The following is a 26,922-nucleotide window of genomic DNA, read 5'->3' on the forward strand; positions in this document are numbered from 1 at the left end:
TGATGTTTGCGGATCATAAAGATTGTGCTCCCCGCTATAGTTAACAAACACAAAGGAAACTATCCGATCCATATGGGAATCTCTATCTGGTGTTTTCAGGCACAACTTCTCCAGGTTTAAAGCACAAAACCCCTGTTCCTCCACCTCCATTCCCAGAGAGACCTCACTCTCTGGCATCAAGGTCCCTGGCGGGTGAGTTTTCTTCTAGAAGAGTCCAAGGGGTGAGAGATAAGGGGTGAGAGGCAGATGGTCCTGTTCAGCCACGATGGTTTCGAAAGAACACTGGAGGAAAAACTGGCTGAGCCCAATCTGGGCATGGGTTCTTGGTTTCCTCAGACAGCCCCTGGGCCAGGACTCAGAGAGACAATGTGACGAAGAGCATTCGCTGCAGGAGGAGCGGGATCAGGGCAAGAACTCAGGGCCAGAACTCGAGTGTGGCTCACTGGGTCTCTCTCAGGGCGGTGTCTGGGGCGGGGACGCTCAGTGTTGGGGATTCTTCAACTCCCCTGAGTTTCACTTTCTCTCTCACAACCTGTGTCGGGCCCTCCTGCCTGGATACTCATGACGACGCCCCAGTCCTCACTCCCATTGCGTGTCCGGTTTCTGGAGAAGCCAGTCAGCGTCCCCGCGGTTCCCGGTTATGAAGTCTCCACCGACCCGCCGCACGCAGTTTCTCCCCAGACGCCGAGGTGGTGGGTCATGGCAGCGCGAACCCTCCTCCTGCTCCTCTCCGGGGCCCTGGCCCTGACCGAGACCTGGGCGGGTGAGTGCGGGGTCGGGAGGGAACGGCCTCTGCGGGGAGGAGCGAGGAGACCCCGGGGGTCGGGGGTCAGGACTCCCAGGGAAGGAGCTACGCCTCCGCCCCCCCACCCCCGGTCCAGACCCGCCCCCTCACCCCGGTCCCCGCCTGTCCCTCCCTTGCTTCCCGCCCCCTTTTCTCTCCCCACCCCCACCCCCGGTGCCGGCCCTTCTCCGACCTCCACACCTTTTCCGTTTCACGAGCCCCTCTCCGCCTCCCGCCTCCCGGACCCAGGGACCCGCACCGGGAGGAGGGTCGGACAGGATCTCGCCCCTCCCCGCCCCCAGGCTCCCACTCCCTGAGGTATTTCCACACCGGGGTGTCCCGGCCCGGCCGCGGGGAGCCCCGCTTCATCGCCGTCGGCTACGTGGACGACACGCAGTTCGTGCGGTTCGACAGCGACGCCCCGAATCCGAGGAAGGAGCCGCGGGCGCCGTGGATGGAGCAGGAGGGGCCGAAGTACTGGGAAGAGGAGACGCGGATCTCCAAGGACGCCGCACAGATTTACCGAGTGAACCTGAACAACCTGCGCCGCTACTACAACCAGAGCGAGGCCGGTGAGCGACGCGGGCCCGGGTCCGGGTCACGACCCTCATCCCCAGGGACGGGCCGGCGTCGCCCCGAGTCTCCGGGTCCGAGGGTCACCCCAACATTGCGGGACCCGCCCGGCCCCGCGACTCGGGAGGAAACGGCGGGACTTTACCCGGTTTCATTTTCAGTTTGGGTTTAATCGCTGCGGCTGGTCGGGGCGGGGTCAGGGTCTCACACCCTCCAGGAGGTGTACGGCTGCGACGTGGGGCCGGACGGTCGCCTCCTCCGCGGGTACAGACAGTTAGCCTACGACGGCGCCGATTACATCGCCTTGAACGAGGACATGCGCTCCTGGACCGCGGCGGACGCGGCGGCTCAGATCTCCAAGCGCAAGTTTGAGAAAGCCGGTGCTGCGGAGCGCCACAGAGCCTACCTGGATGGGGCATGCGTAGAGGCGCTCCTCAGATACCTGGAGACCGGGAAGGACACGCTGCAGCGCGCAGGTACGAGGGGCCACGGAGCCTCCCTGGTCTCCCCTCGGGCTGGAGCTGGCTTCCCACAAGGGGAGGAAATGGGGTCCCTGTGGGAACACTGCCCCAACTTCTTGTCGGGAGAGGGAGGAATCCGCCCAGGTTTTCGTATTCTGTACAAGACAGTGACTCGCCGGTGGCCTCACTTCTCTGAAAGACAGTGAAGGAATCCAGTCTCTTTGGGGAAGAAACAGGAAACCAGCCCTGAAATAACTGACCAGCGGCACCCTTTGACCCTGACCCCCATCTTGTAACCATGACTTTCTCTCTCAAGCCTGTTCTCAGCCTGAAAACATCTTAGGAGGCCTGACTCCAGCTTTTCTGAGTCATTCAGCCTCCACCAAAGTCAGGACCATTGCTCTGTATTCTCCCCTTTACATGGAGCCTCCTACCTTGGCTTTCATCCTTATCACAGAACTTGCCAAGGACTGGGAGATCTTCCCAGACCCCGGAGTCCAGGCTGGTGTCTGGTGTTTTTGCTGCTTCTTTTCAAACCTGTTGTGCTGTTCGTTCTCAGGATGGTCACATGATGCTGCTTCAGTGGCCCATGAAGGTAACACTAAGTGTGAATTTTCTGATTCTTCCTCCTCAGACCCTCCAAAGACACACGTGACCCACCACCCCATCTCTGACCGTGAGGTCACCCTGAGGTGCTGGGCCCTGGGCTTCTACCCTAAGGAGATCTCACTGACCTGGCAGCGTGATGGGGAGGATCAGACCCAGGACATGGAGCTTGTGGAGACCAGGCCTTCAGGGGATGGAACCTTCCAGAAGTGGGTGGCCCTGGTGGTGCCTTCTGGAGAGGAGCAGAGATACACGTGCCACGTGCAGCACGAGGGGCTCCAGGAGCCCCTCACCCTGAGATGGGGTAAGGAGGGACACGTGGGGTGGAGCTTCCTCTCAGATAAAGCAGGAGCCTTTCTGGACACGTTCAGCAAGGTCGGGATTCAGGCTTGAGGTCAGGGCCCCTTCCCTTTCCTCCACAGAACCTCCTCAGTCCACCGTCCCCATCATGGCCCTCATTGTTGGCCTGGTTCTCTTGGTGGTCACTGGAGCCGTGGTGGCTGGAGCTGTGATCTGGAGGAAGAAGCACTCAGGTAGGGAAGGGAGGGAGGGATCTGAGGTTTCTTGTCTCACTGGGGGGTTCAAGCCCAGGTAGATGTTTGCCTGCCTCATTACTGGAAAGTACCCTACACACACATGTGGAATATGGAGCTGAGTGCTAACACTTACCCTTTCGTAAAGTACATATGAAAATTAAAGACAGATTTTTCACCTTCATAATTCCAGTTGAGGGCCTGTTTCTCAGCACTTGAAGGTCAGAGGGGGAAGGTCCCGCTAAGGGCAGACTCCCAGGAGGGCAGCTGGTCCACTCCCCCCATATCTCCTTTCTTCATGTTCCTGATCCTATCATGGGTTTTGGTCAACAGTTCTGGAAAGTTCTCTGTGGTCCAGGACTAGAGGGTTCCTCTAGGATCTCACAACTCAGTCTTCTCCCTGGCCTCTCACGTGATGTTTTCTTCTTACAGGTGAAAAAGGAGGGAGCTACGTTCAGGCTGCAAGTAAGTGTGCAGCGGCTGTGATTCCTGAGACCCTTGTGAGGGTGCAGACAGGAGGCCATGGGGGGCTCACCCTCCTAAAGTTCCTTCTCTAGTTTCTCTCCTGTGGGTTCTGACCACGTCCTGGTTTTGTTCTCCCCCAGACAGTGACAGTGCTCAGGGCTCTGATGTGTCTCTCACGGATCCTAAAGATGAGACCCTGGAGGGCCTAGATTGTGAGAGATGTTGGGGCGGAGGAGATGCCCCGGGTGGTGGGGATCCTTGAATGGGACATTTGAGCATGTGGGGGGCTGTTGGGAAGGTCAGCACTTACATGACTGACCGGAATTTGTTCATGATTATTTTCTTTCACAGTGTGAGACAGCAGCCTCGTGGGACTGAGTGATGCACGGTCCCACTTTGTGGCTTCAGATCACATGACTCCTGTTTCTGCTGCTGCATCTGAATATGTCTGTGTTCCTTGTAGCATAATGTGAGGAAGTGGGGAGACTGGCCCACCCCTGCCCACCACGACCCCTCCCCACCCTGACCTGTGTTCTCTTCCCTGATCCAGTTGCCTGTTCCAGCAGAGGCAGGGCTGGGCCACCTCCATGCCTGTCTTAACTTCGTGGTACAATGAATAACAATGTCTTAACTTGCCTGTTGGGAATAAAATCTGTATATGAATTTTGTTTTTTCTAATTCCTGCCATGAGGGGTTGATGGGATAATAAGGAGAGGATTCCTGAAGTTTGAGAGAGGAAATAAATGGAAGCACTGAGACCCTTCCAGAATCCGTGTGCTTGCTGTGCTCTGTCTGCTGCAGGTGGGACAGGAGGAGGCTGTGAGGAGCTGAGCGTGGACGCGGCCTGTGCCCATTCCGTGCTCACTGCATCTTGGGCTTTGAGGTGGTCACTCCTGGTCACATCTTCTCTGCTCCTTTGTCCTTGTCTCTTCAGAACTTTGTCCCACCAGCAGCTGTGATCTCAGAAGAAGTCACCAGGTGAGCCTCGGCTCAGGCCTGTGTCCAGTCCTCAGCCCCTATCTTTTGGGTGTTATTTGTTGTTTCTTTGTTTCTTTAGAGGTTCTTGCCTGAGTTTGTGTTTTATTCTCCTCTGGGTGTCCCCCACCTCTGACAGCTGGAGGAGTCGTTTGGCCTGTCGTGGTCCCCACAAGGCCCAAGGCTGCCCCTGCACACAGGAGAGTCTGTGGTGTCCAGAGGTGGATTTTCAGATTCATCCAGCTCTTGCCCTTTGTCTAGGGTTTGATTGTTCTTTCCATATTTCCCCCAACCTTCTCAAAGGATCCAGATTCTGGAATTAGCAGAAAGGCGGGAAACCATAATGTCTCGTCTTAGGTAAGTTCCTGTCGGAATTCTGCTCTGCTCGCCTACCCACTCTCCCTGCCCTTAGCTCTAGTAATTCCAGTGCTGGCTCCAGTACAAACTCATGGATTTATAAAGCAGAGTCTAGGACTTCCCTGGTGGTCCGTTAGTTAAGATGCTGCTCTTCCACTGCAGGGGGCTTGGGTTTGATCCCTGGTCAGGGAAGTTCCACACCCTGTGTGGCCAAAAAAAAGAAGAAAAAAAAAAAAAGTAAAGCAGAGTCTAATTTAGGTTTATATTTGGTTGGAAAATAGGACCCATAAGTCAAGGGTCATTGTTTTCTGAAAAGAAAAATATACTTGTGTGAGGCAGTGCGGAGGAGGGTTGGTTGGTGGGAAGGGGAGAACAGCACTTGTGAGACAAACACCGGCAGCACTGATGTCAATGTGAGTAGATGTTGTTCTGTAGCTGCCACAAAACAGCATTTGGCCTGAGGTCACATTAATAAAGATACTGTCTCTAGAATAGGGAGGTGCTTTACATTGAACATTCACTCAACTGATACAGTTGTGTGCCAGATATACGACACAGTATTTTGCATCTGGGAAACATTGAAGTAAAAACAGAAAAATTGCTGGCCTTGTGGAGCATGTATTCTAGTGGGAAGAGACAGACTATGTGCCATCAGCATAGTAAATAAGGAAAGTGTTCTGTTACAAGGGGATACGTACAGTGGAAAAGATGCAGTGGAGAAGGTGATCCAGAGTGTGAGTACGGGGACAGGGAAAATGGGTGTTTTACTAGGGTGGTCAGGGAGGTCCTCACTGGGAAGGTGACCTTTGAGGAAAGATTTGAAGGACATGAGGAATTATCCCTGAGGTTGTCTGGAGGAGGTTCTTTCCAGGCAGAGGGAACCTCCAGGCAAATGCACCAGGGCAGGAGCATGTCTGTGTGTCCCAGTTAAAGTGAGGAGGCCAGTATGGCAGGAGCAGAGATTAATTGAGATGAGATCAGAGGTACAGCCAGACCATGTAAGGCCTGGAGGATGCTGGAAGGGTTTTGACGTTTGCTCTGAGGGAGATGGGAGTTAGAAGATAGTTTTGAGCAGAAGAGGGAGATGGTATGACTTCTTGATTTTTTTTTTAATATTTTTATTTTATTGGAGTATAGTTGATTTACAGTATTGTGTTAGTTTCAAGTGTACAGCAAAGTGATTCAGTTATACATATATTCTTTCTTTTTTAGATTCTTTTCTCTTATAGGTTATCACAGAATATTGAACAGAGTTCCCTGTGCTATACAGTAGGTCCTTGTTGGTTATCTATCTCATACATAGTAGTGTGTGTGTGTTCATCCCAAGCTCCTGATTTATCCCTCTCCCCCACGTTTCCCTTTTGGTAACTGTAAGTTTGTTTTTTGTTTTTTTTTTAAAGAAGATGTTGGGGGTAGGAGTTTATTAATTAATTAATTAATTTTTGCTGTGTTGGGTCTTCGTTTCTGTGCGAGGGCTTTCTCTAGTTGTGGCAAGTGGGGGCCACTCTTCATCGCGGTGCGCGGGCCTATCACTATCGCAGCCTCTCTTGTTGCGGAGCACAGGCTCCACACATGCAGGCTTAGTAGTTGTGGCTCACGGGCCTAGCTGCTCCGCAGCATGTGGGATCCTCCCAGATCAGGGCTCAAACCTGTGTCCCCTGCATTAGCAGGCAGATTCTCAACCACTGCACCACCAGGGAAGCCCTGTAAGTTTGTTTTGATATCTGTAAGTCTGTTTCTCTTTTGTAAATAAGTTCATTTGTATCTTTTTTTAAAATTAGATTCCACATATTAGTGATATCATATGATATTTGTCTTTCTCTGTCTCACTTACTTCACTTAGTATGATAATCTCTCGGGCCATCCATGCTGCTGAAAATGACATTACTTTACTCTTTTTTATGGCTGAGTATATTCCATTGGACTTCACCTTTAAAAGCATCACTTTGGGGCTTCCCTGGTGGCGCAGTGGTTGGGAGTCCACCTGCCGATGCGGCGGACACGGGTTCGTGTCCCGGTCTGGGGGGATCCCACATGCCGCGGAGCAACTAAACCCGTGCGCCACAACTACTGAGCCCGCGCCCCTAGAGCCCATGCTCCACAACAAGAGAAGCCACCACGAGAAGCCCGCGCACCTCAAGGAAGAGTAGCCCCCGCTCTCAGCAACTAGAGAAAGCTCGCGTGCAGCAACAAAGACCCAACGCAGCCAAAAATAAGTAAATAAATAAATAGTATCAGTTGAGGATTTATAAGAAGAAAACCAAGTAAAATACTGAATTGAAATAGTTATTTTAAAAAGAGAAAATAGGCAAAATTAAGAACAAAACATAGTTGTCTGAGATATGTCACTGCAGACAAAGGAGAGATTTAAACAATCTTAAAACTGAAGAAATTTATGTCAATGGAAAAGACTTAGTACAAGTCAATAAGTTAAAGCAGTTATAAAAATTGTTTCCCTTCAACCTTATCCAGAATGTTTTAGAGATTAAGTCCTACCAAACCTTCAAGGAAACCTAATGATCTATATAAAATATTCAAGAGGAAAAAGAAATATCGGTTGTATGTAAAGTATGCCCCAACCAAGTTGGTTTTAAAACTGTTATCCTCTTTGGAACCTGCACTTTGGTTAGGTAAACAAAACAAACAAAACACCTTGTTCTTGTTGCTAAGAGCTACACGCTGCACATCTGGAGGTGAGGAGTCCTAAGGTTTGCAACTTGCTCTCAGGTAGTTCAGCAATAACGATGATAGCCATCTTTTATGTATTCAGAGGGAGATCAGTTATGGTAAAATTTTAATAAATGACAGAACTAAATATAAGTTAGAAATAATAAAAATATATTTTAAAATTTATTTCCCCTGTAGATTTTCCTACCCTTTTTCGTCTTCTCTCTTCCTTTCTTCAACCCTTTCTCCCTTCCTGCCCTCCTTTTCCCGGTCTCTTCTTTGCATCTTGTCCCCTGCACATTCGAGCCCCACGGTGAACACAGGTGACTCTGTCCACCTCAGGCCAGATGCGGGCGGACAGGGGAGTGGGTGCTCGCCTGAGCAGTTTGTAAGCTGTGCCTGGACCCGCTGTTACTGTGTCCTTTAGTGAAGTCACTCCAGTCTTTGAAGGAAGTCACACCGGCTCTAAATTATGTTCCCCACAGAAGAAGGAACATTCTCGGTGGGTATTTCCTAGATCCTTAGCGGGCCGTCCGCTTCCTGGTTTTTGGTTCTTAGAATCTAACAGCGGGGGGCCCGGGGCGGGGTGGGGCGGGGCTGGAAGAAGCATTTCCCTATTCACACGCCTCAGAATCAACCAAGACCTTGTTTAAAATAAGTCGGATTCCAGATCCCCCTCCGGATCTACCAACTCGGAATTTCCGAGGACCACATAGGTCTTCATTTTCTCAAGCGGCAGTTTGAGAACCAGAAACCTAAATGCAGCTCGCTCCCCTCCCAGCCTGCACATAAGTTCCTTTATTCTGCTTTTAAATCCGTGGGCGACTTTTATTTCCTTCAGCCCAGGGTTTGGGGGACAGGTGATTTCCAGTCCTCACTGTAAACTCTGGCCCAGCAGAGAAAACTTTAGGGCCCTCCTGCGAGCCCCGCCTTGGGTTCTGCGAGCATCCGCGCTGAGTGGTTTAGGTTCCTTTTCCGGACCCAGCAGTGGCGCCAGAGGTCTGCAGAGAGAAAGATGCCGCTGTGCGGGTGAGTCCAGGGGTACAAAGGTGAGAGTGGAGGGAGAAAACGTCTTTCATGGGGCAGAGCAGAGGGGGCTGGAAGCAGGGTGGGGTGGAGGGAACACACTTTGTACAAAAGACAACCTGGGAAGCTTGGGCGGGGGGCCGGTGTCTTGGGGGGCGAGGCAGCCAAATCTAGATCCAGGGAGCAACCCTGACCCTGAGCCCTATACCTTCAGGGCCTCTTCCACCCCCAGAATGAGTAGGATTGGCTTTATCTCTAGTTACAATCGTCTCCAAATGCTGTGCAACAAACCTAGCATATTAGCGTTAAAGTATTAAAAGTCTTTTGGGAGGGTGGGGGTGAGCTGAATGAGACGGTTTGCTGGATTTGCACACCTAAGAAGTCCTCTAAGGAGTTGACATCATGGAGGAAAGGGCTTGGGCCCAGCTGTCAGGAGAGCTGGGTTCCACCTGCCTCTCTGCATCTCACTATTCTTGCTATCTTTAGAAGTGAAAAGATTCTCTCTGAGAATGAGCAGGACCCAATCCCTGAATGGCTAAATAAATTATGATGCTCAAAGTAATTAATAAAAATGGATGTGAAATCTAAGAAATGGTTAAAACTTTGTGATGCATGAGATTTCCAGCCACAGAAAAAGTGTAGGGTAGGGGTCTTAGTGGAATGGCTAGTAGTGACAGGCGGAGTTCAATGTGAGAAAGCATTTGCAGGGGAGACAAAGATGAAATGAACACAGTTCCTGCTACTGGAGTGGCTCATTGTCTAACGGGAGGAGTGTAAGATGGTAAGATAGGGTTCAAGGGAGGGCACACCTGGTACCATCAGGGAGGTTCAAACCATGGCCTAGACCAGTGGTTCTAAAATTTGCCAATACATTGGAATCACCAAGGGAGCTTTAAAAGATATGAAGGTCTAAGTCCAACCCAAGGGATACTAATTCAATTGGTTTTGGCCACTGCCTGAACATACAGACAGTGCAAACTCTCCAGCTGGTTTTAATAAGCAGCTGAGTTTGAGGACCATGGTGTAGGTATTCCAGAGACTAAGAGATGAGTGCTGGGGATAAGTCACAGCTTTCAGTAGAAGGAGGCCTTCAGGACGGCATTATTGTTATTACAGTATTATTGAAGTATAATTCATATATCACATAATTCACCCTTTTAAAGTTACAGTTAAGTGGTGTTTAGTATAATCCAGAGGTTGTGCCACCAATCCCACTATGTAAAAGAGATCTTTTAGGATGTGCAGTTCTGATGGGCTGGAAGGCAGAGGAGAGTAATCCATAAGAGGGGAATGTGTAAGCAGTGGCATCCTGATAGGACAGGGTAAGGAAATGGGGGGAGCCCGCTTTTACTGCAACCCAGGGGAGATGTCACCAGAGAAGTGGAAGATGATGCCAGACAGCTGGTTGTGGCAACTGCAGGCTTTGATGGTGGAGTAGAGACCTTATGTGTTAATTCTGCAGATGGGGCAGCTGTGGATGGCTGGGGCCTTATGGTTATAACTGGCGACAGGCAGGTGTTTAGGAAGCCTTTGCAGTTCTCTAGGCTGAGGTAGATGAAAGCCTGGACTAAGGTAGCTGCAGTGGGACTGAAAAGGGGTTGGAGGAGCTGACTGTGAGCCCATGAGAGGCAGGGGAAAGGGGATCAGAAGGGACCAAGCTGGTGATGCTTAAAGAGAACTTGGGGGAGAGAGGCTGGTGTGCAGGGAGAGGGCTAGAGTTTGCCTGTACATCTGTTGGGTTTGAGGGGCAGATGGGCCCAGAGGCGCAGTTGTCCTGAGGCAGGTTGGAAAGGGAGTTGGGAGAGGTTGGTGTTGGGGTCGATCATGGGGAGCCACCTCATTGGGCCTGAATCAAGAGGCTGCCTTGGGAGAGTGTGGACACCTATAGGCAGAGGCCACAGGAAAAGACACATGGCTCCGTCTTGGAGTCAGTGGGAGGAGAAGATTATAATGGTGGAAACATCTAGAAGAGTTTGAACTCTGGGGAAGAGTCCTTCATCTGGGCAAGTGGCTTCTGAGAGGCAGAGCTGCTGAAATCTGCAAATCTGGTCTCAGCGGACTGTTGCCAGTACCTCTGCTGTGCAAGGTGGAGGGAGGGGGTTATGGTAGAGAAGTTGTGCCTGAAGGAAGAAGCCCTGAAAGGCCGGAAACGTGGGGTGTCTCTGAAGCAGCCTTGTGAGACCTTCCCTGTCGCGGGCGGGGAGTCTTTTTGCAGAGGAGGGAGGCGGTGATCTGGGCGCTTCTGGTGGGGGGGGCGCCCTAACTCTCTGCTGCTCAGAGCCTGTCCCTTCGGCATTTGTCTGCACTTACCCTCCGTCTCACCTTCCTGGGGATCCTAAGGCTTTTCTGGCCTCCAGGCTTTTCTAGGCAGCGGAAGCGGCCGGATGGCGGTCCCCGCTCGGAGGAGGGAGGACTGGGACGGGGACGGGGCGGGGGCGGGGCCAAGTTTTTAAAGCTCCGTGCGGGCCGTCTCCGCTGCCAGTGCGCCGCCGCTGCCCAGCTCAGTGCCGCCCGCTCGCCTGCTGTCCCGGGGCCTCTGGGAGGTTGACAAGGTCTGGGCCATGGCGCTACTCCTTGTCCTGCCGTTTCTAGCCAGTGCTGCCCTTTCTGTGCTCCCGGCTACCGCCGCTGGTGAGTGGCGTTCATTGAGGTCCTCAGCCGGGAGCCTGGGGCGGTTTCAGGGTCCGGGTGGGATTCGGTGAGCGGCGCGGGGACCGTCTCACTTGCGGTGCAGCGGGGTGGGGAGTGGGGGCGGGGGAGTGGGGGGCGGGGTGAGGTCGGGGAGGGCCGGGAGCGGCTCGCGGCCTGTGGCCACCAAATAACGTTCCGGCTTTTCAGTCTCTTTCCGACTCCCACCCTCTGCTCCCCCTGCTGCACCCGCCCTCCCTGCTTTCCTCTTCCTCACACATCCGCGTCCTCTGACTGCCCTGGGTGGGAAGGCTGCCCCCAAGCCCGGGTTGCTCCCGTCAGAGGCGATCAAGGGCTCTTGGAGGTCCGACGCTCAGGCGGCCACTTCCCACCGGTGTGTGGGACGCCCTCTTAGGCCCCTGAGCGCTGTCCTCTCCTCCTGTTCTCAGCTCTGCCCTCTTCCCGTTTCTGGCCTCGGGAATCAGGGGGCTTCCAGGCAGGCAGCGCTCAAGGGCCTCAGGCCTTGGAGTTGAGGGTCTCTTTCTAGTGACTGGAGCTCTAGGAAGGGCCCAAGGGCCCTGAACCACATTTCCTACTGCTGTGGGCACCGTGGCCGATCCTGGCTTTCACTGAGGGAAGCGACAAAAAATGTTTTCCCATATTCAGATACAGGTAAGTTATTCTGTCTTATACATGAACTAAGTTCAATTTTGGGCTAAGTAACTTGCCTCTTTGTGGCCTGTCAGACATACATTGTACATCTGCTTTAATTATTAAAGGAAAGGGCACATTGACCAGAAGTAAAGAATCTCCATGTTAAAAATAAAGATTAAATGCCCCTCTTCTTGGGACTCCAACGCTAGTTCACCTTTGATGATAAGACTCCCTTCCCAGGTGCCAAGGCCATACTGTATGTGCTGCACGTGTACATGCTGCAGCCCTGACTTGTTTAATGTTCTTTGTTCTGACAAGATATAAAAGCCTGTGCTGTGCTGAAAACCCTGCTGGTTCAGGGCTAGTCCTTAGTTTGGCTCAAATAAAACTCTTTTCTATTCTTATTATAGATTGTTTATTGATTAATTTCATTGACAGAGTGAATCTGATGGCTTTGGGGCCTAGATTCTTCCTGTGGTTTCTATGGTCTCTACTCCCTCCCTCCTCCCTTACTTCCCCCCTCCCCCACTCATGTTCACTCTAATTTTCTGCTGTGCCCACGTACCCACCCCTGTTTCTCTCCTTGCCTCCTCCTCTGCCATCTCTTACGCCCCCTCAGGATTTGTCCTGCCCCTTCCTGCTGTCCCCTCCTCTCTACAGTTCTCTGATCCCTTCCTAGGGCGTCCTCACCCTCATCCCCTTTCCCACCACAGGTCCCTGTCTTCCCCTCATGGGTCTTGACCTGCAAGGACCAGACACCCGCATGGCTCCTACCACCCCCCAGCTTTCACTAACCTTACATTTCTGGGGATGACTTTTGCCCAGGGGGACTTCCCTCCCTCATCACTACCCTATTTTCATCACCAGGGGGAGCTCTGCTGCTAATGATAACTGGGCCTTGAGCACAGTGCACAGCCCCTGTGGGAGGACCTGTCCCCTGGTCTTGGCACCCATCCTCCTACCTCCGCCCCAGTGCAGGCACCTGCTCTTGGCCCTCGTTCAGTGTGGGCCTTTCCCCCAGCACTGCCCCTTCCCCACTCCTGCATCCTAAACCTCACCCTCTTGAGACCTCCACTCTCTAGGCCTCAGGTGCTGGACTCCACTTGCCCTGGTCCCTCTGCACCTACCCCTATGGCACCTTGCCCAGCTTCCACTCCTTGCCTGAGTGCCTGGGGCCATCGCCACGTTCTCATCAATCACAAGCCTCCTCCCAGGAATCACTACCCCATCCTCACCCTCAACCAGAGCACCCCTCCTCTCCTGTCTTCACCCTAACCCAAGGTCCCCCAGAGTGACCCCTGAGGCATGCTCATCCCCTGCCCCCCAATCCACCCTCACCACTGTCTCCTCTGCAGCCCCTTGCCCTTCCTCCCTCCCCAATAGGAATACTACCCTTGGTCCAACTGCCCACCTCCTTGGCCTTCATCACCCTCTCTTGGGTTCACTGACCCCAGTGGGCTCTCACTACCTCAACCATGTATCCAAAATCCTTGTTGATGCCACTTGGTCAGTTGGCCTTTCCCTACAGGGGGTCTTCCCCCAGCCCCGCCCTCCTGTGCTGCCTGCCTGACCCACACCCTCTGTGGAGGTGTGACCTGCCCCCAACCACTCCCACCATGCAGGTCCCTCCCAACGTGCACCTTGGCTTTTCAGTTCTATTTTCTCTTGCCAACCCTCCTAATTCTCCATGACCCTTGGGCACATGGCACTGACTCAGGCCCCCAACACCCACCTCTCCCAGGGGACACTGGCAGGTCCAGCCACCTCCCCACCTGGGGCCTCACCATGCCTCTTGCACTCTGGGCCCAGACCCACTGCTTCACCTCCACCAGGGGTACTGGCCCACCTTCCACTCTCTTAGGGCCACAGCCCAGCCCCTCAGGCCCCTCTGCCTCGTGCCTCACCCTCCCTTGAGCCCACCTTGTCCATGATGAGCCTGCCCCACGGGCAGCAGCCCTCCCTCTCCATCTCACCTGACCCGCCTCTGACCAGGGATGCCTCTGATCCTGGGCCTGACACTGCCCCTCCCTCCCCTCTGACTCCACCTCCCCTCACCCTGGTCTTCCTGCCTCTCCCTTGCCCCCTGCAGGCCAGCCTCTCCCCTTGGCCTCCTGCCTGGACCCTTAGGGAGCCGGTGCCTCCCTGTCCTGGCACTTGTCCTGCTTGTTTGCCCATCTCCACCCCTCCCTCCACTCCTCAATTCCCCTCTCCTTCCCTTCTCTTTTTCTTCTTTCCCCTGTGTTGGAAAAATTCTCATTGTGGTCCCTTGTACATGTGCATGTTCTGCATCCTCAGTCCTGGAGCAGGTCAGGACAGCAGAACTTGTCTGGTAAATATTTGATGTGCACTTGTTTCCGGAAAGCTCTTTCATCTGCGGTTCCCCCTTCCCCAGGATCACACAGTCTTCATTACAACCTCACGGCGCTGTCCCGGGATGGATCTGTGCAGTCCAGCTTTTTCGCTGGGGGACACTTGGATGGCCAGGCCTTCCTGCACTATGACCGTGAGACAGGCAGGTAGAACCCCGGGGGCTGTGGGCAGAAGAGCTGGGAGCTGAGACGTGGGACACAGAGTCCAAGGACTTGACAGAGACGTGGAAGGACCTCAGAGAGCTTCTAGCAGAAATCCTGGCCCTGCAGGAGGAGAAAGGAGGTGAGAGTGGGGAGGGTCCGAGTGTGCTGGGAGGCCTTTCACTGGATTTGGGGGCAGGGGCCAGAGGATAGGGGTCTGTGAGTTCAGCAGGGGGGTGGCCATGACTCAGCAGCCCTGGGAAGACATGGAGGGGAGCAGGGAGGGGGCCCTCTGGCTGGAGTTTCTCACTTGGGTGTGAGGACAGAGGGACACGGGGACTGGAGGAGTCACTGCTGGTGGGGTGGGTTGCAGGTGTGAATTCCCTCCAGGAGATCTGGGCTGTGAAATCCGAGAAGACAACCACGCCTGGGGCTTCAGGTTTCGCTACTATGATGGGGAGCTCCTCCTCTCCTGTCACCCAGAGACCCTCGGATGTACAGCGCCCCAGTCCTTGGCTCGGAACTTGGCCATGGAAATGGAGAAGTCCTGGGACACAGATGGCTTTCAAAGCAAGTATTACCAGGCCCCCGTGCAGGGAGAGCTTTGTGGAAGACTGCGGGGCTATCTGGAATCCTGGACAGGCTTCAGGGAGAGAACAGGTACTGCTCCTGGGCCAGGGCCCTTCCTCTCCCCCAGACCCCTAGAGCCTCCCCGCCGTGACTCTGCACATGGAGACCCTCCCTGTCCTCTGGGTACATATATGCTCTGCTGGCATGGTGTCCTGCAATTTAATGCCATCCTGAAAGCCTCCTTCTACTGAAAGCTGTGCCTTATCCCCAGCACACATCTCTTGGTCTTTGGAATACCTACGCCATGGTCCTTAAACCTGATTGCTTATAGAACCACCTGGGGAGTTTTTACTATCCATATGTCTAGGCCATGGCCAAAACCAACTGAATCAGTATCCCTTGGGTTGAACCTAGGGCTTCATATCTTTTAAAGCCCCCTCAGCGATTCCAAATGTGCAGGCAAGCTTTAGAGTCACTGGTCTAGCCCTGCTTGAAACCTCCCGGATGGAACCAAGTGTGCCCTGCCTTGAGCCCCATCTGACCATTTTATACTCCCCACATTAGAAAATGAGCCACTTTAGGATCAGGAACTGTGTTCATTTCATCTTTGTCTCCCTGCAAATGCTTTTTTTAAAGTTGTACTCTGCCTCTCATTAGTAACCATTCCACTAAGATCCTTTTCCAATACTTTTCCTGTGGATGGAAATGTCATGCCTCGGGAAGTTTTAACAATTTCTTAGATTTCACATCATTTTTATTAATTAATTACTTTGACCATCATAATTTATTTAGCAGGTCAGGGATTGGGTCCTGTCCCATCTCAGAGAGCTTCTTTTCATTGCGAAAGGTCACAAGGGTAGTGAAAGTATAGAGGCAGATGGAACCCAGCTCTCCTGACAAGCCCTTTCCTCCAAGACCATCGTCCTTCGAAGACTTGATAGGTGTGGCAGCTCCAGCAAACGGTCTCATTCGAGTCGCAACCCCTCTCCCCCCAAAAAGACTTTTAATACTAATACTAATATGTTAGGTTTGTCTCACAGCATTTAGAGATGACTGCAATGAGAGATAAAGCCAACTACTCTTCGTGAGAGGTACGACTCCAGATTTGGGGTGCTCTCCCGGATTTGGGCGTGGCTGTCCCTCCCCCATCAAGCGTCGCAGCTAGTCTCTTGTACAAAGTATTTTCCCTGCACGCCACGCTGCCTCCAGCCTCTCTGCTCTGCCCTATAAACTACCTGTTCTCCCTCCACTCTCCCTTTTGTACCCCTGGACTCACCGGCACACTGGCATCTTTCTCTGCGCAGACCTCTCGCACTGCTGCTGGGTCCCGAAAGGAAACCGAAAGCAGCCTGCGCGGATGCTTGCCTAACCCGAGGCGCGGCCCCGCTGCACCCTCAGAAGATCAACCAACCCCTAACTCTGGTTTAAAGGAAATAGAAGTTGTTCGTGGATATAAAAGCAGAATAAAGGCTCTTATGGGCAGGTTGGGACAGGAGTGAGCTGCATTCAGGCTTCTGGTCCTCACACTGCTCGGCTATTACATCTGCAGGCTGCGAAAATGCAGACCTGCTTGGGTCCGCGGAAATTCCGAGTCGGTAGGTCTGACGAGAGATGTGGAATTGGATTTATTTTAAACCGCCCCTGGATTGATCCTGAGTTCGGAGCTGCTTCTTCCAGCCCACCCCGCTGCGGGGCCCACCGTTAGATTCTAGGATCTAAGTACACTTCTACAGCCTCGCGTCGCCCCCAGGAAGGAAAGCGCCCGCTGCGGAACTGGCCTTTAAATCCGGTCCTTCCTGCCCGAATGAAAAGCAGAGATCCAGAAAACAAAAACAAAAAACCACCGAGGTTCTGCCACGTTCAGGGAGGAAACTACTTTAGACCCAGTGTGACTTCCTTCAAAGACTGGGGTGACTGCCTGAAATGATACGATAACAGTGGAGCTGGGCAACGCTTCATCGTTTACAAAACGCCCGGGTGAGCATCGACTTGGGCGTCGGTACCAGACCGGTGGAGGTGAGTCAGGTGTGTTCGTGTGTTTGAATATGCAGGGGATAAGCCCTAAAGGAGAGAGTGGAAAAAGCAGGGAGGAAGGGAAGGGGGAAAGGGTTGAAGAAAGGAAAAGAGAAGAAAAAGGGAGAAAAAAGCTACGGGGAAATAAACTTTTAACGATGTACTTTTATGATTTCTAACGTTTATTTTTATTCTTTATCTAGTTCTGTCATTTATTCAAGGTTTGCTATAGCTGTTTGCTCTCTCTCTGAATGCATAAATAGACGGCTATTACTGTTATTGCCGAACCACTGGAGAGTAAGTTGCGCACAGCAGGACTCCTCACCTCCAGATGTGCAGCGTGTAGCTCTTAGCAACAAGAACAAGGTGTTTTGTTTGTTTTGCTTACCTAACCAAAGTGCAGGTTCCAAAGAGGATAATAGTTTAAAAATCAACTTTGAAGGGACATACTTTATATACAATTTAATGCTTCTATTTGAAATGCACAGCTGGTTTGAGTTTTGGCAATTTACGCGCCCATGTCACCATTACCACAGTAAAGATGTAGAACATTTCCACTGTCCCCAAAGAAAAGCCTTGCGACATAATTCCATGCAGCCAATATAAGGAGTAAGATAGATTTTACTGTATTGCTATGAAAAGATGTGCCCAACACACTTTTAAGCTTCTCTAAAAGCTAGAGAACGTACTGAATTATAATGCCACTAACACCACTTACAAAATATATATCTTATTTATTTTAAAATTTATTTTTATTTACTTGGTTGCACCAGGTCTTAGTTGCAGCATGCGAACTCTTAGTTGTGACATGTTGAATCTGGTTCCCTGACCAGGGATGGAACTCGGGCCTCCTGCATTGAGAGTTCGGAGTCTTACCCACTGGACCACCAGGGAAGTCCCCAAAATATATATTTTAAATAGATGAAACCCTGGAAGATTGCTCACCGAAGTTCTGACAGTGGTATCTCCAGGGAGTGAGATAATTCGTGGCTTAAAATTTATCTGAAATGTTGGAATCTTCTTTTAGTGTAAATTTGGATTTATATTGTGTAGGGGGTCAGGGAGTGAATATTTCCACTTAAAAATATCATGACACTAAGCCCCAAAGTCAATAAGTTGCAGATTTTTAAACACCAAAATGTTAACTAAAATCCAACACCAGAAACTGTATTTTGGGATAATCCTTCACATTTTCATAGCCCTGAATCTTTCAAAGTGCTTTGCAAAGAGATGTTTTTAGTGGAGTACACGGAATATAAACAAACATTTATGAGAGGCTCGGACTCTAATAAAAAGAAGCGCAAATCAGTGGGGACACAAGGGATCCCGTCACATTTATCCTCAACCCACGTTCCAAACCCGCGGTGCCATAGCGTCCTCCAGCCGAGAAAAGGTCGGGGCAAACCTTATTCCTCGAGCCTCGATTTGTCCTTGAGAAAAGATAAAGGCTTTCAGAGCGAGTCTGAGGAACAAGACACTGACTTCCTTTTTTTTTTTTTTTTGACACTGACTTTCTGATGTAAAGTTTCAAAAATGCTGGGCAATGGCAGTGTCTCCGTCAGAGCATCCAACCCATGTGGGCGATGCTCGCTCTGGCTCTCGGGTTTGCAGTGGCTCAAGGAGAGGACGCAGAGAAACTGAGAATTCCCTGGCGGTCCAGTGGTTAGGACTACAACCTCTCACTGCCGAGGGCCTGTGTTCAATCCCGGTGGGGGAAGTAAGATCCTGCAAGAAGCACGGTGCGGCCAAAAATGGAAGGAAGGAAGGAAGGGAGGGAGGGAGGGAGGGAGGGTTGGGATGGTGGCGGGGAGGCAAGGAAACTCAGACAATAACTGGAGAGGAAGAAAGCGTGGTAGGGAGGACCCAAAGCCTCCACACCCGTCCCTGCGCCCCTTCCTGTTGGCGTTGGAGGGGACAACGCAGTCCTGGGAGGCACAGCTGGTGCAGACACTTGGGTTGCTCCTAGCAATTTCTGATGAACTTAAACTGGGAGGAGACTGTAACTTTTTTCCTTTGAAAAGCAGGCTCCTAAAATGGTACTGACAAAGTGGTTTGCAGGGCAGAAATAGAGACACAGATGTAGAGAACAAACGTATGGACACCAAGGGGGGAAAGTGGGGTGGGTGGTGGTGGGATGAATTGGGAGATTGGGATTGACATATATACACTAATATGTATAAAATAGATAACTAATAAGAACCTGCAGTATAAAAAATAAATGAAAAAAAATTCAATAAAAGAAAAGTAGGCACCTAATCTCCCACTCTGATGGGTTTACCAATTCATCCTGACGAAACACAAGAACAAAACAAAGTCAAATTCTGATCTTTCTGGCCAATAGAAGGTCTGCACTCTCCCCATTCCTCACTTGCTTTAGGACTCCACACAGTGAACTGCTGGGCTCCAGACCTGCTGCCCTCAGGCCAGCCCCCTCTCCTGCCAGACTCCGCCTCTCGTCCAGCTGCACTCGGCTTTGTCTCTACTCTCCTCATCCTTTTCCCTCCCCAGAACCATCCCTGAATATCTCTCACCCTTTTCAAAAGACTTCTCCTGGAGTACAAACTCCTCTGAACCGCAGGAAAAAAGAGAGGCAAAGACCACTGAGAGAAACTCTGAAGGGCACCTGTGGCTCCGCCTCTAGACATCCCATACCACCCCCTCCAGCTCTCTCTCTGTGTAAATCTCGGGTACCCAAGTTGGGAACCACTGGTGTAAATGGAGAGTCAAAATTTAGGAAACCTTCCCACCTTGGCACTACATTCAAGACTTTGGTGTTATGGTCACATGTGCCTTTATTTCTGGATATGGGACAATGGCACTCATCAGATCAGCAGACTGCAAACACCCCCCCCCCCAAAAAAAAGGCTTAAAGCACTCTGCATTCGGGAGGAGGGTGAGATGCGGTGACCCTGTGACTCCAAGTCTACAGGTCACTCCTACACAAAGGGATACTGAAAAGCGGTGCAGGACAGTCCATTCCCTCCAGGGACTGGTCAGGGAAGTCAGAGCCACTGAGGGTGGATGTCAAATTCCCTCAAAGAAATATCATTGCAAGGAAACCTTTGTCACACTTTTAAGCCCACACAAATGCTCAAATAGAACCAACATCAGAAAACCAAAATCCTAGTTCAGATGACACCACTGAAGTTGGCTCTAAGGCTTTGTGGGACCCGTTAGGTAGAAAGAACAACTCTATTTAGGGCTATAGCTCAATAGCCCCTACATCTTGGGGCCCCCAGAAAGGACACTATCTCTTCAGCAGCACACAGTGAGGTCATTTCTGAGAAAAACTGTAAAATCTCCTTGAATTCCTGAGGTTCTTACATTTACTCAATGACTTTGTAGATGTTGATTTAATCTTTGAACATCTTGGAATTAATCTGCTTTACTCTAAGTATAGAACCGGAAGCAGGAAACAAGGGACTGACCCTGAGCTATGGCCCCACCCCGTGGCTCTTTTAGGCAATAATCATAAGAGGTTTTGAGCCAGTGAAATCCATGACTAGGTAAACAGTAAACTCTCCATTTCAACAAATGTTTCAGATATTCCAGCTTGCCTAGTAATGTTCTAACTTGAACCCAGTCTCAACATTTAAAATTTATATTTTTATATTGCTTTTTAAATAATTCATGTATATTACACTGAGTTTGTTGCAGTAAGCCACGTGGAATCAAGTGTGGAATTAAGTAAATAAATGTGTGGTTCTTCATTGACTTACTGCTCACGCCATCTTTAAAATGTATCAACATTAAATCCAGTCACTTCTCACAGCTCTACTGCTTCCATCCTAGAACTGTCCTCCACACAATAGTAAACAGGCTAGCCTTCCAGGTGGGCTCCCTGCTGGCTCTCATGCCCTGCTGTCTGTTACCCACGTAACAGATGACATGAATTTTTAAACTGTGAGTTAGACCACATCCTCACCACCACATCCCACAGAACACTGCAGCGTCTTCCTTTCGTAGGCAGAATGAAATCCCAGTCCCTCACCACTGCCTACAAGCCCCTCATGACAGGGACCCTCTGGCCACCCTGGCCTCAGCCCACCACTGGCAGCCCGGCTCACTCATCTACTCACATGGGCCTCTGACACTGCCCAGTCCTGTCCCAGGGCTCCTGTCCCTGCTGTGACTCCCCAAGTGCACCTCCTCCCCAGAGACTTACATGGGTGCTCCCTCCTCCATTCAGGTCCAGTGTCCCAAGGTTAAGTCCTCAGAAACATCATGTCCAACAAACTCTTTGAGATATTTGCCCTGCCATTGCCACCACCAATCTTCTAGCCCAGCCATATTTTTCTCCAGAGCAATTATCACTGATAGCAGAATAATTGCTTTTGTCATCTGTATCAGTGAAATATATGTTCTTTAAAACAGGAACCTTGTCTACTTGTCACCACTTGTATCTCTAGCATGTAGAACAGTCCCAGTACATAGTAGGGGCTCAGTAAATATGGGTTGAATATAAGCTGGCATAGTGGTTTTGAAAAGCAATTTGAAAACATGTATGACAAGCCTTAAAAATGTTCATACTGGGCTTCCCTGGTGGTGCAGTGGTTGAGAGTCCGCCTGCTGATGCAGGGGACACAGGTTTGTGCCCCGGTCCGGGAAGATCCCACATCCCGCGGAGCGGCTGGGCCCATGGGCCATGGCCGCTGAGCCTGTGGGTCCGGAGCCTGTGCTCCACAGCGGGAGAGGCCACAATAGTGAGAGGCCCGCGTACCGCAAAAAAAAAAAAAAAAAAAAAAAAAACTTCATACCATTTGACCCAGTAATTTCTATTCAACAAATCTATGATTTTAAAATAAAATATAGAAGGATATTTAGGTGTAAGAATTTTATTTTTTTAAATTTTTGGCCATGCCAGGTGGCTTGCAGGATCACGGTTCCCCGACCAGGGATTGAACCTGGGCCTCTGCAGTGAGAGCTCCAAATCCTAACCACCAGACCACTAGGGAACTCCCTAAGCATAAGAATATGAATCAGGGACTTCTTTGGTGGCGCAGTGGTTAAGAATCTGCCTGCCAATGCAGGGGACATGGGTTCTATCCCTGGTCCGGGAAGATCCCACATGCCATGGAGCAGCTAAGCCTGTGCACCACAACTACTGAGCCTGAGCTCTAGAGCCCACGAGCCACAACTATTGAAGCCCTTGCGCCAGAGCCCCCATGCTCTGCAACAAGAGAAGCCACCACAACAAGAAGCCTGTGCACTGCAACAAAGAGTAGCCCCTGCTTGCCACAACTAGAGAAAGCCCGCGCTCAGCAACAAAGACCCAACGCAGCCATAAATAAATAAATAAATAAATAAAGACTAGGTGCTTTCACTGCTGTGGCCTGAGTACGATCCCTAGTCAGGGAACTAAGACCTTACAAGCCTCACAGCGTGGCCTAAAATAAAAAGAATATTAATCAGATTTTATTTGTAATGGTAAAAAATGATACAGAAGAGCAGGTATATCCTTTTTTTTTTTTTTTGGAGATAGTATACAGCTGGTAAAAGCAGTGTTTAAGGAGAGTTTGTAATATCATATATAAAGTTGCTTACTGATAATAATGTTTTCAAAAACAAGATTCAAAATAATTCATAATGTATGACTACAGCTAACTACAGCTATGCAGTCCTGTATGGACAGACACATGAATACATGGGAAACAGCTGGTGGGAACTAAGGGCCTGTCAAAGGGCTCACCATGATCCTCCCAGTGGAGACACCAGATGCTTTCCCATCTTTCTGCTTCTATACATTTTTTTTTTTTTTTGCGGTACACAGGCCTCTCATCGCTGCAGCCTCTCCTGTTGTGGAGCACAGGCTCCGGACGCGCAGGCTCAGCGGCCATGGCTCACGGGCCCAGCCGCTCCGTGGCATGTGGGATCTTCCCGGACTGGGGTATGAACCGCGTCCCCTGCATCGGCAGGCGGACCCTCAACCACTGCGCCACCAGGGAAGCCCTATACATTTTTATATGTTGTCTGTGACTGAGCAAGCTTTACTTTTTTAATAGGATAAAGTACTTATTATGAAGTATTAAAACGTGCAAAATGAAATTTTAATGAAAAAGTCCAAGTCTCCTTTCCCAACTCAGCTTGAAGCAACATCTCGCCTTTGGACTCCACAGGGCAGAAATCCCTACTGATGGTCCTCCAGAGGGAAGAAATGAACTCTTCCTCCACAGTCCTTGATCCATTCTTGGGTTTGGGAGTTGGCTGAGCAATAAAGGCAACACTAAGAATACCATCAATTATAGATTACTGATTGTTATGTAATTTTAATCTCACCACACCTGAGAAAGTAGCATGGATTCTTTCATCTTCGCAGCTTGAGAATCTGAGTCCCTGATGTACTGAATGTGTGGCCTGGATTCTCCAAAAAACATTGGCCTTGAAACTTAAATGACACTGGACCTCCTGGGAAGCCCACCTGGGCACCACCTGGGTGACAGATGAGTGGGTCACTCTGTCACTGAGTGTGGGTCCTAGCATTTCTGGAGCTGTCTGTAGTTTTTCTCCTGAAGACTCCTACACATGCTAAAACGATATTTTCCCTCCCCTCTTCCCACATCAAGCAGGCTTCTATTTACAGATGTAAAGATAACTTCCCTAATGTTACGACCAACAAGTGCTCCCCCCCCACAAACCCCCAAGTGACTGATCCCAACTGGATAATCTAAATTTCACTGAACTTACCCTCAGGGTTGCCGTTGAGCGTGTGGATCCAAGACACAAGTTATCTGGAGATTGGGGCTTGGCTGATGTGGAAAGCAGCCCTGAAAGGTAATGTTCTACTAGATGGGCTTTGGAGAGGGGAAGGAAATGCCTGGTGAGAGGAGGAGACAGATGAGAAGATTCCAAAAGCAAACCTCAGTGAGCTCTGTTCCAACTAAAGGGTTTGGAAAATCTCCCAGCCATTCTTGGCTTGTAGTTTCCTGTTTCAATTCCCTATGTCTATGAGAGACCATATCGGATAAACCAGACCTCACCTGACTGACCCTGGAACCCCACTCCCACCGCGGTGATCCAGTGTTTGATTGCCTTGGGGTCACAGGAATGGCAGACAGACAGGTAGGGACCAGACGTGGAGGTCAGAGAGGGTGATCCAGAGGCAGTGCTCTACGCTCAGCACCTGGGGCTGCTGCAGCCCCCCAGACTGGCTCCTACACCCTCAGGGCCTTCCTCACCCCTCAGCACGTTGACCTCCAGGCCTTCCTCCACCATACCTTGGCGGTTTGGGCCTATGATGTGACAGAGGGGCTCTGATCACACTTTCTGATCCAAAGATAGGGTGACATAGTCTGACAGGCATGGGCAAACTTGAAGGATAACAGAATGGGCCAATAATGAGAGCCCTGAAGTGTTGGTAAATGGCTTCAATCAGATGTCCTAGGTGAAACTCCAAAGTGATTGATCTTCTAATTATTGAGACCTTGAGCCCACATGGACACTAGAGGGCGTCCTGAGATTGCTGAAACTACACAAGTGTTGTGTCCAACCACCAAAAAAATGCCTTGTAGATTGGGCTTTCCTGCTTAAATCAAGATTTAGTCAGTAATAATAAGAAAAATAAAATTTTAAAATGGGAATTCCCTGGCAGTCCAGTGGTTAAGACTTGGCGCTTTCACTGCTGTGGGCCCAGTTTCGATCCCTGGTCAGGGAACTAAGATCCTGCAAGCCATGCGACGCGGCCAAAAAAACAATAATAAAACAGTAGGTTTCTTGACCAAACAACTTGCATTTGTTAACTAATCATGCCCTTATTTTACCTTTTGATGATTGAAACATATGTAAAGAAAGTAAATGCAGGGACTTCCCTGGTGGTGCAGTGGTTACAAATCTGCCTGCAACTGCAGGGGAAATGAGTTCGATCCCTGGTCCGGGAAGATCCCACATGCCGTGGAGCAACTAAGGCCGTGGGCCACAACTACTGAGCCTGCTCTCTAGAGGCTGCGAGCCACAACTACTGAGCTCTCACGCCACAACTACTGAAGCCCGCGTGCCTAGAGCCTGTGCTCCACAACAAGAGAAGCCACTGCAGCCAAGTATTAATTCATTAAAAAAAAAAAAAAAATCTTCCTATGTCCTTTTTTTTTTTTTTTTTAACCTCACCATGAGGATGTGGGATCTTAGTTCCCTGACCAGGGATCAAATTCCTGCCCCCTATGGTGGGAGCTCAGAGTCTTAACCACTGGACCCCCAGGGAAGTCCCTTTTTTTTTTTTAATTCTTATGGTACTTTATTGTATAGATATGCAATGCTTTTCTTTTTTTTGAATGTTTGAATTTTATTTTATTTATTTTTTTATACAGCATGTTCTTATTAGTTATTTTATACATAATAGTGTATCTATGTCCCCTGCACAGCATCGAAGACCCAACGCAGCCAAATAAATAAATTAATCAAAAAATAATGAATTAAAAAATAAAAATTTGCACAGAGATTGCCATATTGTCCTTCATAAAAACATTACCAATTTACAATCCGATCTGCAATATATTTGAGTACCAATTTTGGCACGATTATTTTTTAAACTATGAAAATATGTAGAGATACATATTTGGGAGCCATCTGTGTATAGATGATATTTAAAATCCTGTGACTGGGTGAAACTAGAGCGATTGGGAAAGCGGTAAGAACAGAATAAGCAGTCCAGTTAAAGCTCTTAAACATGTCAAAATTTACAGCAAAAGGAGGCGGCAAAGGAGATTGAGAAGGAGCAGCCGGGGCGGTAAGAAGAAAACTAGAACTGAGTGTCGCAGGGCGCATGGGGGGTGGGTGGGCAGAGCATATATATATATTAATACAATCACTTCGGAGAACAATTTGGCATCTCGTAGTAAAGAAGTGCAATAATTCCACTCCTACAAACATATCCTAGCGGGACACACAAGGGACCAAGGAGAGATACCCAAAAATGTTCACTGCAGGCAGCCATGTCTGTGATAAAAACAAACTAAAAGTCAATGAAGAGGAAAAAGAGAGAGAAATTGTAGCATATTCGTACCATGGCTACTATCCAGGAATGAAAACAAATGAACTATTTGTATAAACGTGGATTCATCTCATATACAATGTTAAATGAAAAAGTATGCTACAGAATGATACATTTAGCAAGAAATAATTTATACAGTCTTAAAACATACCTAACAAGAGGATTTTAAAAATCCTTAGTAAGAAAAGCATGCACCAAATTCAAGACACACACACACACAAACACACACACACCCCCCAAGCCATGCCAGGAAAATGTTAATTGAAACACATGCCTATCAAAACCACGCAAAATGAAGACTGTCTGCATATGTTTCTACTGTTTACTATGTATACCACATATAGCAAATGATATTAAAAAGTTACAAATCGACAAACCTGCACGGTGCCTCCATAAGGCTTTCTTATAATTCTCTATTCTTTTCTTCCAACTAGAACTACTTTGTAAAAGCTTTGTGAAGTAAATCCAGAACTGAGCAAAATAAATAAAAAGAAAGAGTTGTCAAGTATGAGGAAAGCTGCTGAGAGGTAAAGAAAGATGAGGACATAGACATCTCCATTAGGATTAACAGTACTATGTTAGTGACCTTGACCAGAAGAGACTTCCTTGAGAATGTGAGCAGAAGCCAGAATGAAGTGAATAGAACCAAGAAAGAAGGATGAAGGAAGGACCACAGGCACAAATAAGTCTTGGGTGTCAAACTCTTGGCGGGGGGGTGGGGGTGGGGGGTGGGGGGGGTGGGGGTGACAGGTGGACTGGGAGGCAGGGCTGCATTCTGAGCATTCTTTGAATCCAAAGCTTAGGGAAAGCGAATTAACATTTATGAAGCTCTTTCCACAATCTTCAGAGGGATCTTCTGAAATAGCTTTCACAACCTGAAGAATGAATTCTCCAATAGCTCCTGGGTCCCTCAGAGAAATTAAGTACTTTGGCCTACTTTCTGAATACAAAGACAATAATATGAAGTTCCTGTGGGCTAGAACCTCACAATCTGGGCCATTATTCTCAATAATGTGTGAAAAATCAGTAGATTTTGCTTTCCAGAAGAATTTTTTTTTCTTTTAAAAAGAAACTCCTTTGTTAGAATGTTTGCAATACATGTATCCGACAAAGGATT

The 26,922-nt window shown here is 49.7% G+C and overlaps 2 protein-coding genes across 3 annotated transcripts; both read left to right on the forward strand.

The window, feature by feature from the left end:
• Positions 1 to 525: 525 nt before the first annotated feature.
• LOC115849437 (BOLA class I histocompatibility antigen, alpha chain BL3-7-like) lies at positions 526 to 4,183 on the forward strand. 2 transcript variants are annotated; one of them, XM_060308840.2, is made up of 7 exons: positions 526 to 763; positions 1,087 to 1,356; positions 1,558 to 1,833; positions 2,453 to 2,728; positions 2,847 to 2,957; positions 3,390 to 3,422; positions 3,563 to 3,704. In XM_060308840.2, exons 1-7 carry the CDS (start codon positions 562 to 564, stop codon positions 3,682 to 3,684), a joined length of 1,290 nt encoding a protein of 429 aa, XP_060164823.1. In that variant the 5' UTR covers positions 526 to 561; the 3' UTR covers positions 3,685 to 3,704. The 2 variants fall into 2 exon arrangements, with proteins under 2 accessions (XP_060164823.1, XP_030706541.1); XM_030850681.3 differs by lacking the exon at positions 3,563 to 3,704 and adding an exon at positions 3,774 to 4,183 and having other exon boundaries at positions 547 to 763.
• Positions 4,184 to 8,616: 4,433 nt separating this feature from the next.
• LOC115849438 (MHC class I polypeptide-related sequence B-like) lies at positions 8,617 to 16,309 on the forward strand. The gene is given in 6 exon segments (XM_030850682.2): positions 8,617 to 11,078; positions 14,122 to 14,235; positions 14,238 to 14,381; positions 14,613 to 14,633; positions 14,636 to 14,899; positions 16,114 to 16,309. Coding segments are annotated over 6 exon segments (678 nt in total). The 5' UTR covers positions 8,617 to 11,008; the 3' UTR covers positions 16,179 to 16,309.
• Positions 16,310 to 26,922: the final 10,613 nt, after the last annotated feature.

The sequence above is a fragment of the Globicephala melas genome, chromosome 11, assembly GCF_963455315.2.
Source record: "Globicephala melas chromosome 11, mGloMel1.2, whole genome shotgun sequence".
NCBI classification, from domain to species: Eukaryota; Metazoa; Chordata; class Mammalia; order Artiodactyla; family Delphinidae; genus Globicephala; species Globicephala melas.

Coding starts and splice junctions, on each gene's coding strand:
- LOC115849437 (XM_060308840.2), top strand. CDS start 562: ATGACGACGCCCCAGTCCTCACTCCCATTGCGTGTCCGGTTTCTGGAG. Junction 764..1,086: donor CCTGACCGAGACCTGGGCGG/GTGAGTGCGGGG, acceptor CCCCGCCCCCAG/GCTCCCACTCCCTGAGGTAT. Junction 3,423..3,562: donor GAGCTACGTTCAGGCTGCAA/GTAAGTGTGCAG, acceptor GTTCTCCCCCAG/ACAGTGACAGTGCTCAGGGC.